Source organism: Mirounga angustirostris, unplaced genomic scaffold, assembly GCF_029215605.1.
Source record: "Mirounga angustirostris isolate CCGP_5_RB_7025 unplaced genomic scaffold, mMirAng1.0.hap1 SCAF_17, whole genome shotgun sequence".
Taxonomy (NCBI): domain Eukaryota; kingdom Metazoa; phylum Chordata; class Mammalia; order Carnivora; family Phocidae; genus Mirounga; species Mirounga angustirostris.
Genome location: NW_026991725.1, coordinates 14,839,757 through 14,851,285, shown reverse-complemented (window position 1 = coordinate 14,851,285; position 11,529 = coordinate 14,839,757). Strand labels below are relative to the sequence as shown.

General features: G+C 40.4%; 1 protein-coding gene across 4 annotated transcripts; it reads right to left on the bottom strand.

Moving 5' to 3' along the window:
- Positions 1 to 7,625, bottom strand: SRSF1 (serine and arginine rich splicing factor 1). 4 transcript variants are annotated; one of them, XR_010408428.1, is made up of 6 exons: positions 7,290 to 7,624; positions 6,704 to 6,888; positions 6,152 to 6,324; positions 5,766 to 5,952; positions 5,272 to 5,390; positions 1 to 4,332 (listed from the first exon to the last, which is right to left on the bottom strand). XR_010408428.1 is itself a non-coding variant. In XM_064582410.1 (5 exons), exons 1-5 carry the CDS (start codon positions 7,481 to 7,483, stop codon positions 5,368 to 5,370), a joined length of 762 nt encoding a protein of 253 aa, XP_064438480.1. In that variant the 5' UTR covers positions 7,484 to 7,624; the 3' UTR covers positions 1 to 5,367. The 4 variants fall into 4 exon arrangements, 2 of the variants coding, with proteins under 2 accessions (XP_064438480.1, XP_064438481.1); XR_010408429.1 differs by lacking the exon at positions 5,766 to 5,952 and having other exon boundaries at positions 7,290 to 7,625; XM_064582410.1 differs by having other exon boundaries at positions 1 to 5,390.
- Between the last annotated feature and the right edge of the window lie 3,904 nt (positions 7,626 to 11,529).

Here is an 11,529-nt window from a genome sequence, read left to right as displayed (position 1 = left end):
TTTTATGCCTGGAGTGCCATTTGCAGCACATCTACTCCTGTACCCAATTCTTACACTTCTGGCCTTACTGGTCCATACCTGCAGGTGTACAGGGGAGGCAGGACAATAAGCAGATTCACGTCTTCAGCATTTTCTCCTATGTCCCTGAACCTCTTTTTTTTTTTTCTTTAGAGGTTCAGTACTAAAAGCTCTGTTCAAGGCCTAAATGGATCCTTACTCAACAGATGAGAAGGCAGAGGTTCAATTACAGGAAGAAAACTTACCCACCCTAAAAACCCCACCTAACTTTGGAGCTGATAGAATTAAGATAGTTGGTTTCCACCTTGTTTTAAGGGTTCTTTGCAGTAAGAATACTCCCCTGGTTTACTTATATAATAGCTCCCTCTAGTGGCTACAAGGTTTTCCCTAGCATTTACTCCAATAGCGGAGTAGAACAGACCATGGTTGAAAAAACAACTTACTAGACATTTGGCATCCCTTTAAGTTGTCTTGCTCGTATTTAGGTGAAGAGGAGTACAGCATTCTACAGGTTCTCAATTTCTACTACCTTCACATTTATAGTTCTATCAACAGTTGATAGACTAAGTCACAAGGTAGCAGGAGTTAAGACATTTAACTTGGTTCTTATGTTAACTCCTTTGTACTTAAGAGATAAAGACAAAACACCCAGAATCTGCTGAACTCAAGATCTTAAGTATTATTTCATCTATCTGTCATTTTGTACACCTATCTAAAACAGCAACTCCTTATGCAAAGGCATGCATAAATTTTCTCTCTCCAATAATCCAGCTGAAAGAACTTACTAAAATGTTTACTATGAGGTTATTTCTGCCTATTAACTTCTACATGAAAAGACTATTTTTGGGGGGGGTACTACAGAAGCACCAAGTGATTTAATAGAAAAATTCCTTGATTCCTACAAAATCACAACCACCTTCAGGTATAGCTTTTGAAGTTACCAAGATGCATCCCCAAAGTCCTCAATCACAGGAGTAAGTGCTGGTTTAAGTATAACCGCAACTTCTTGGGCCCCTATTTAAAGCAAATTTTTGCCAGGATTATTATTTATTCGGATGTTTCCTTATAATTGCATCAATTCATGCCAATCCCAGCTTCTCCTATAGATATTGATCAATACTCCTGTCAAGTATTGAAAAAAAAAATTACCCCCCAAAGAACTGAATATACCACTACATACACTAGAATGGTAGAGTATTTCCTTCAGTGGAGTACAACTGTGAGTCCACTATACCAACAGAATATAAAGAAATGTAGGTCATACCTTTTTTCTCGTGACTGCTTCAGCCTAAAAAGATGGGAAACTTAGATCTCCATTAAGAAAGGATCCACACTTGAACAGGTTTTCACTCACATGAAGCTTAGCCCTATACTCTATTAGAGTTCTATAATCTCTTATCCAAACTCAAGGGGGGGCAGGTGTATTTGAAATTCAGAGCCATTCGAACTTCATATAATACAGTATGGTGTGTATATATATATAGACTCTGTATCATCTAACACCCCCAGCAAAGCCTATGGCAAGGGTGTAACGAAACCTCAGTATTTCTGCAGAAGACCATGCAGTCCCAGTAAAGTGCAAAATGAAGGCATCAATTCTGGTCAGGTTTCACATTCAACAACAAATTTTGTTTTCAGAATTTTTTGGATAAGAGATTGTGAACCGGTTTTCTGCCTTTGCAATCTTCATACTGAGATGGAATAAATGAAACCAAAGACTGGTTGTTACAACAAAATTTCAGCCTAATAGTCTCTTTTTAATACTATTTACGGTAAATACATACACAGAACTTAATTTATAATTTCAGTACTTCATATACAAAGTGAAAAGACACATTAAGAAATTCATCTCCACAGAAAACACACATCAGTCCTAATGAGCAAGAGGTTTCAAAGATAAAACAGAGAAAGCTGAAATTCTAGAATCATACCGAACTTAAACACTACAATAAGTGGACACAGGAGCACTCAATTTATGAAGATATAAAACTTAGGGGAAAAACATTTTTAACAAGGAAAATCTGGTCATACAGTATTTTTAAAAAATTATTAAACAAATTTTAAAAATAAAATTCAGATCCCAAACAATTAGGAATCAGAAAATGGGTTTCTTACCTTTTGTTTCCGGAAGGATGTGGGCTGAACAGCAAGGTGGGTTATTCAATCTGACGTTATGAAAAATAATTGCTTCTTAAAAGTTTTTCCTTGGTTAGAAAATAACAAGCTAATTATAGGCTCCCTACACTATTCTAAGGGGACATAAATAGGGAGAGAAAAGGGAAACAATTCAGGGCTACTTTTTTAGTTCGAGAACAGTGCAACTTTCTTCTAACAGCTGCCAAAATGGATAGAGGTTTAGGGTTCATTTCCTAAGACTGAAAAAAGTCTGCATCTGCCCTCACAGCTTTTAGCTGTCTGGTCCAGTGCCCATCTACCTTCTATAAATATGCAGCCAAGTCCTCTAATCTTCAGACAGCTTATTATCAGATCTTTTCTATCTCACTTCAATTCTGAGATTTGGACTACTAAGTTTTTTAGAACACAGCTTTCAACTTAGCTTAAATGCACTCAATCTTCAGTGAAGGCAATTTTCATCTTGGTCTGGTTTCCAACACATTCAATGAACACAAGCTGAAGTCTAGCTCACATTAACCTTTCCAGAATTAGTTTAAAAATACTTATATTCTATACATGAAACGGCTTTAATTAGTAAAGATCTTTCCACTTCTTGAACATTGTATTTTGAATTCTTGCATAAACTAACTTCCTTATCTAAACCAATTTCTTTACTTGTAAGTGGAATCTTAGTTTTGAACTTAATGTCCCTTCTCTTCCTCCTTACATTCCACAAGGTTCATCTAAATGTTTTGGTTGGGTGCCCTTATGCAAATGTGCCCTTATCTACTGGGGCCCACTTCTTCTATTACCAAGATTAGGTCTAGTTTTTCCTAGGTTTCAAATTATGTCACCTGCATAATGGTCTTAAATTCAGCTTCCAACTCTGATTAGCATCCAAGGCAAATGTTAAGACTTAGTTATTTCTTTTGAGTGCAGAAAAAAGTGTTTTGATGGTTTTGACTAGCTATGAGGAAATCAAAAGAAAAAGATTAAGGATTTTAAGTAAAAATCTCCTCCCCCAACTCATTGAAAATTTAGCACCGAGGGCCTATCAAAAAGATACAAGAACTAGCAGACTAAGATATAAATCACTGCTTTGGTAGGTTTTGGATACAGAATAATCTTATGGTTGAGAAGGGTTTGCAAGGCAAAATTCTAAAGCCCAGCTTTTTATTAACAATAAATAAGCAGTTAAAATTCTGGTGTATTACTCACATTTCAGAAAAAATGTAATTTGTGTTAAGAGTTCTAATCTGTGCTGAATTTAACATTTAATACTTACCAATTTTTGAGAAAAGCTTTAAAATCTCAAAGGCTATCCCCAAGTTAACATTAACTAGTCACTACCCAATTCTGCACAAAAGCCTGTTGTCTAGATGATCAGCAAAAAATAAACATCTATAAAATTTAATTACTTTTATCAAAGTATGGGAAGATTATCTTTCAGAAACTAGATCACCCCCCCATTTACCATATTATATACACAATTGCCTTATTCTTACCTTATCTCCCCCAAAACTTATAATTAACAGTAAGAGATGGCCAATTCCATTTATTAGAAATTACCTTTCAAGAACCTTTAATTTACTAACACATAACAGAATCTTATCAAAGTATTAACTGATAAACTAGTCACCCAGTTAAAATTTTACATGAAGAGGAAAAAGGACAACCATGCATAGTTTTTTAAAAAATGTTTATTTTTTTCAAAGAAAAACGGCAATAGCCAATTGGAAACCTACTTATTCTTCAACTCCAATTTTGTTCTTTAAATTTAGAAGTGACTTACTGATTTACTATTTTAAACAAACCCCCCCTTTCCCCTTTAAATGTTTACCATCTACTCGTGCTGAATCCTTCCAAGGAGATTGCTCCAGCGTATTATCTCCAGGTCCTCGCTTTGCTCCTTTTACCAAAAAATGCAAAACACAATTCCATCGTGCATCTTAAGGGCTCCAATCGTCAAAAATAGGAAAAAAAAAAATCTTTGGAATAGCCAATTAAGTTGAATAAAAAAAAAAAAATCCACATGAATGCGGTTTGGTTGGGGCAGGAATCCACTCCTATGTTCCTGGTAATCTGATCCCGCTCCATGAATCCTTGTAATTCATCCTCCCTATCCTATCCACATTATGATTTGAATCCAATGATCCAGCTCCAAGGATTGGGATCCAGTGAGCCCTCTCCAATCCAAACCTTTATAACCAGCAAAACCAAAAAAGAGGAGGCAAAATGTTAGATACTGTAATCAAAAAAGGTTTCTGGGGAATGATGAGTTATGTCTGTCATCAGTTTAACAGATGTACATCAATAACTATCAAATTCCCCAAAACAAGTTTCTGAATGGTGTTCAGATAAATTTTAGAAACTTAATCATCATAGAGACTAATTGGAAGAAGCATTTTATATTTACAGTTCAACTGATAATGCCAACACTTGTTACTGTACAGCGTATTACAGGTTTTGTGGTTGCAAAAAGTTATGTAGTTGAGAAGTTTACTGGTATTGCTACCCACCCTAAGTCTAAACTAAACCTAATGCTCCCATCTGCAATTTAATTTGTAAATTAAAGTGTTTTAAACATGAGTCAATTATGAATATTAGTTTAAAGGGGAAGGTGAGACTTAAAAAGTATTCCCAACTAGATTATCTACACCAATACATTGGAATTCTCTATTCTGCTTTCATTTTGTCTTAAAAAAATGAAATAGCAACGCTATATCAGTCACACAGAGGACATGCAGATTTAGCAGTATTGATATTATACTCTATCTGGTTGGAATTAAAGACACCCTGTACCCACATGTACACCAACAGCAGGTCACACATTAACAGTTGTAACTAAGCACTGTGACAAATTAGCCAGTTCTTCCCACATTAGTCCCTATTAAAACAAAAAAGGGGGGAAGGGAGCAAAATAAATTGTTACAAAATGGGCAATGTAATTTGCCACAATTGCCAAGGTTTAAAGAGCAAAGCAATTGTAGCTAAAGATAACTGCATAAGATGTTTGCAAGTGTTTTAAGGTAGATGTATATATATATATATACATATATAATCACTTTTAACCCTTGCCTTTTAGTATAAGGTCAATACTGCCAATTTCATCTGTGACAATAGCACTTGGAGTCATACCATTGCCTCCATTATTGATCTGATCCTCCTCAATCCTCCTTTTGACAATCCTAAAATGATTGAAATGTGCTCCACAATCCTTAATCCAAAGCATTCTTAATCCATCTCTTCAGATATGTCTACAGAAAGACACATGAAAAGCAAGATAAACATAAGAACTTCCCCAGGTAAGATAACCACAAACACCCCCAACATCCCAGTTCACACAAACCAGAGCAGAATAGACATTTACACAATATCACAGTCTGAAGAGCATGGAGAGTTAACTAAATTTAAACAATCCTGTCTATGACATCACTTAAAATACAATTTATCAGACATGAGGGGAATGTAGATGTTAGGAGCAAGGGGATATTACACAAGAATGCAATTCAACACTTTAGCCCATTCTGAACAAAACAGTTTGAATTAAAAAATGAAAAGATTGTACTGAGTAAAGGAAAACTGTATACAACATGGGTTCTACAAAAAGTGTCACCAATCATCTTATGTACGAGAGCGAGATCTGCTATGACGGGGAGAATAGCGTGGTGATCCTCTGCTTCTCCTTGGGGAGTAACTGCGACTCCTGCTGTTGCTTCTGCTACGGCTTCTGCTACGACTACGGCTTCGAGATCGTGATCTTCCATAACTTGGACTTCTGGGCCCATCAACTTTAACCCGGATGTAGGCAGTTTCTCCCTATTGAATAGACAGAACTTTCGATTGAAAGATCTAAGCTTTCACCTGTCTTCAGGCATGCTGAACGAATACAATGTAACTAAAACCAGGAATCTGGTACTTTACTTGGACACCCTTGCCTGAATCTTACCTTTAAATTCCACTGTTAAGACCACTGTATCCAATTCTGGCCAAAGAAAAGAGTAAGTGTAAAACCTACCTCATGAGATCTAAACTTAGTGTTATCCAGTTTTCGAACTGCATAGGTCATATCTTCTTTCCGTACAAACTCCACGACACCAGTGCCATCTCGGTAAACATCAGCATAACATACATCACCTGCTTCACGCATGTGATCCTTTAAATCCTGCCAGCTTCCACTTGGAGGCAGTCCTAAAAAAGTATTTTTTCAATACCAATCACCCTAAATTTCACATTAAACTTAAAATTTACACTAGAACAAAGACTACTTTGAAATAAATGATTAGATTCAAGATCCTAGGTAAAGAACCGTTTATTAAAATTCTGGAATCCAAAGTCCAAAATTATCTGTAAAGATCATGAAGTTCTAGGTATCCAACTTAATGGTAAGTTAAGTAGTGTATTGGTATACCTCCACTACAGTAATCCTTGTTTACTAAATTCACCCAAGAAACTTAAGTAATTTAAGACCTACCACAAAAACTTGCATTTGTCACAACCGGTCACTCAAGGAAAAACTTAAAAGTGGTTCCTGTCCCTTCTCAACAACCCTCACGAACAGTAAACTCACCGGAGACAACCACTCTGTTTTCAGAACGCCTGGATGGGGGACCATAGCGGCCTCGGGGAGCCCCGCCACCTCCACCCCCGCCGCCGCCTCGGCCTGTACCACGGCCGCTTCGAGGAAACTCCACCCGCAGACGGTATCCATCGTAATCATAGCCGTCGCGACCGTATACCGCGTCTTCCGCGTCTCTGCGTGATCACAGAAAGCAAAGAGTGTAAGAATAAGGCCCGGGAGGGGCAGCTAACTCAGTCAGGAACTAGCGGCCCCCGCACATGCGCAACCAGCGTGGAAGAGCCCACATGCGCCGCATAATAGGAACGGCCCCTCCCCCACCCAGAAGCACGCCAGGCTCCCGACCACTACACCAGCCCTCGGCGCCTCAGTTTCCCGCTCCGAGAGTCCGCTCTGGGGACGTCCGTGGGCCCAGCCACCAGAGAAGCCACAGCCACTCGGCTCCTTACTCGGTTCCTGCATGGACGATATCGTCTTACCCCGAACCTAAGAGCCCACCTCCCCATTCTCTGTATCAAGGCCTTCCCCAACTACTACAACTTATTGCCTCAAGGCGGCAAGCCCCGGGCCGCCTCACCGAGGGTCCTCGAACTCAACGAAGGCGAAGGGCGGTCCTCCGCGGCGATTCTTGAGATCGATGTCGCGGATAGCACCGTATTTGTAGAACACGTCCTCAATGTCCTTGGTTCGGATGTCTGGAGGTAAGTTACCCACGTAGATGCGGCAATCGTTGTTCCCTGCCGGGCCACGAATCACACCACCTCCCGACATGGCGGCGACGAAAAGCGCGGACTCGAGAACAGGCCTTCCCACCAAGCCTAGCGCACGGCAGAGCAAGCCCGCAGCGACACCACGTCTCCCGCGGCCCCTCCAAAATGGCGCCTTTATCAGCTCGGCGCACGGATATGGGGGGAGGGAGGAAGAGAAGCGGGAGGAAGCAGCTATTCGATCTCAGTACGCACGCGCAAGAGCGTAACGGGTGCTGCGAAAGGTACGCTCACGCATGCGCGACGTGACCCTCCGCGAGAAGGGAGAAAAAAAGTTCCTCGCGTTCCCAATTTGCGGAGTGGTTTGCAAGTGAAGTGACCAGCTGTTTGGTAAAAATTAAATACAGGTTCCTCGTTAAAGGGGCTACTAATCCCTGACGAGTCTTAAGAGATAGTCGATTCTTCCAGGAATGAGTCTCTTTTAAAACAAATCCGCGCCTTGAAAGCATTGGGTGAAACCTAGCCTTGAGCCTTGTCCCACAATGCTCTGCGGCTTAACGGCCTTTGGCGGGAAAGACTGCTGGGGGCGGAGCTAAGGGGGGAGGGACCTGGCGGTTGCTCCGGAAACGCGAACATCCTCGGAGAGTGCGGCTGGTTTGGAGCTCCGCTGCTTATGATTCAGTCCAGAGCTAAGGCGTGACTTTGTCTTCCTGCCCTTTCTCCTCTGCACAGGCCGTGGTTTGCTTAAACAAGTGTCTAATTTAGAGCAACCCAGCTTAGATTCCTTAGTTAATACTCTACACCAAGTACCGTAGCATTGTCGGTTCAAAACTGAACTTTGTATAGCTCAGTTGAGCTTGTGGCTTCATCTAGTGGCGGTGGTTCCAGCCCTGATGAGTCAGCCAGGACTCAGAACTCAGCTTCCCTTTAATCGCCTACCACTAGGCCTAGCGCAGAGAGGTCCAGTGATTCAAAGATCAAGAAAAAGTGTGTGTGTGTTTGCAGAATCCTGAAGTTTGTTCCTCTTTCTGAACTCATTCCCGGGCCTCTCAGGTAATAATAGACGAGCAAAGTGGATGTGTGAGAACTGTGACCCCAGGAGACCACAGTTGCTGCTCAGGACGGATCCCACTTGCATGCTGGCTCAGGGAGATAAGAACTTGTTACAGTTTTTCCAGAGACATCTGAAATCTGGATTTCTATGTGAAATGTTGGGATTTTAAAATACTAGTAATGAGGGGCGTGTGGGTGGCTCAGTCAAGCGGCTGCCTTGGGCTCAGGTCATGATTCCAGGGTTCTGGCATTAAGCCCGGCGTCGGGCTCCCTGCTCCGCGGAGAGCTTGCTTCTCCCTCTCCCTCTGCGTGCTACTCTGCCTACTTGTGCTCTCTCTCTCTGTCAAATAAATAAAATCTTTAAAAAATAATAACAAATATTAGTAATGCATTCAGTTTTAAGAAAACCCTGCAATCATAAATATGTTAAAACATCTGTACCCTGAGTTTAAGGAGGATTTTTTTCGTATTATGTATGTATTTGTTTGCAACAGTCCCCAGGATGTGAGGCAGAGATACCCTAAAACATTAAAACTGGACTAAGAACTCAGGGGAAATGGGAAAATAAGGAGAGAGGAATTAAGATGAAGTCATGGGTAAGATTACTATACAAAATGCCTGCAGTAATTGCCTGGCCAGTTACTAAAGATGGACTGCAAATTTGACTCCAGTCATCCCAGAAGTCATAGTAAAGAAGGGAACACAAGTATATCCAAAATCCTAAGTGCCCAGGCACCTGGGTGGCTCAGTTGGTTGAGCGTCTGCCTTTGGCTCGGGTCATGATCTCAGGTCCTGGTATCGAGCCCCTCCACACCTGCTCAGCAGGGAGTCCGCTTCTTCCTCTCCCTCTCCCCTCGCCCCTTTCCTGCTCTCTCTCTCCTCTCAATAAATAAAAATTAAAAAAAAAATCCTAAGTGCCTTTGAGATTAAAAAATAAATAGGTTGTTTAGGAGAAGGCCATGTTTTCTTAGTTCTAAAAGTTGATTGAGTGCATTTTTTACAAATGTCTCTGAATGATCCCACAATACAAATTCAGTTTGATCCTGAACAGATTCATAGAGGATCTTTGGTAGTCCTTGAACTCTCTGTGATGGTTTCCAAAATTATGCATATATGTGCATGTACTTTTTCTGCAAAGAGGATTTGAAATTTTAATCAGATTCTTTTTTTTTTTTTTAAGATTTTATTTTTATTTATTTGAGAGAGTGAGAATGAGAGAGAGAGAGAGAGAGAGTACATGACGGGGGGAGGGTTAGAGGGAGAAGCAGGCTCCTCGCTGAGCAGGGAGCCCGATGTGGGACTCGATCCAGGGACTCCAGGATCATGACCTGAGCTGAAGGCAGTCGCTTAACCAACTGAGCCACCCAGGCGCCCCAAATTTTAATCAGATTCTTAAAGGGGTCTGTAGATTCCCAAAGGGAAGAGAACCTCTGAAAATTTTAGAGGGGAGGGCAGATTGTCTATCTTTTAGACCATCCTTCATTGATTATTCTTCAATGATATTTTTGAAACTGAGCTTTTAATAAAAAAAAGAAGCTGATGATTTTTAAAATGGGAAGCTGACCAAAAAAGACACTATTTCAACAAATTCAGTTTCTCTCACTGTCCTATTCAGTTAGCAGCAGAAAAGTAGTTTTTTTTTTAATTGCATGCATATCATGTATTCTTTCATTTGACCGTTGTTCAGTGAGCACACTTTCTTTTATTTTATCCATCCACTTAAGAGTTATTTAGGCTCATCTTCTGTTGATTAATGTTAAGCTAATGATAACTGAAGTGATTTAAACATAGGTGCTTTTAATTTCAAGACATTTTCGTTCCGGAAAAATAAGAAACTTGTGATTTTGCTTTGATTTATTCTTGTCCAATTTCATGCAATCACTGCATTCCGATGTTCAGTTCAGAGGAATACAAGTAGAATTTAATATGGAGTGAATAGGACATTCTTGTTCCTCTATTGACTGATTGTATTTGAATGTAACCAAATTATAGATTCGGGGGTCCATGATGAGGTCAGGCTGTAGCAGGAAAAGTCTGAATGGCTGTTTATCAAGGTCTCTCAGAATGACATTAGTTTGGTGATTATTACAGTTAAGGTTGTGATTTTTTGTTTTAAGTTTTATTTATTTGAGAGAGAAGAGCGTGAGTATAGGGGTGAGGGGCAGAGGGAGGAGAGAGAGATTCTCAAGCAGACTCCCCGCTGAGCACGGAGCTCACCACAGGGCTTGATCTCTGGGCCCTGAGGTCATGACCTGAGCTGAAACCAAGAGTCAGAAGCTTAACCAGACTTACCCACCCAGATACCCTGAGGGTGTGATCTTAATATCATTATCTTAGAGTTGATTAACATATTTTAGTCCACAAGAGTAAAAAACAAGAAAGCAAGTAAACTAAAGCATTTGTTCATTTATTGGGGGGTGGGGGGGGTGGGGGGTCAGATTCATTTTTGGTAACCAGGATGCTCAGATTGTACAATGCCAACATAACTGTTTTAGTAGGTCTGGAAAAGAAATCGGGCAGTTGCTTAGTAAATGAGGAATCCAAGCAAAATGAGGCAAATTGTTTTGAGAGATTTCATTCAGACAGTGGTGAGACTTGAAAAAATGACCCCCACCCTGCCTCAGAGTATACCTCTTCGAAGACAGGAAAATTCATAACCTCCTGGATTTTGTGTGTCTGTTCCCTGGATAATGATGCTGGGTAAAGATTGGCAATTCTTTTTTTTTTTCTTTTTTTAAGTAGGCTCAACATCCAGCAAGGAGCCCAGCACAGGGCCTGAACTCAGGACCCTGAGATCAAGACCTGAGATGAGATCAAGAGTCAGACACTCAACACAGTGAGCCCTAGCAATTCCCTTTCTGTAGGCTGATCTTCACATAAACAGCATACTAGGCAATTGATTAGATTTCTGCTAACTGGTTTACAGCCCCTTCCAGTTTGCCTCCTGAGATTACATTCTCATCTTAAGTAGGGGTTCAGAGTATCGATCAACTCTTCAGTTACACATTCACTGGCGGTTTTAGGGATTGTTCCCACAGCCAGATAATTTATGAAGTA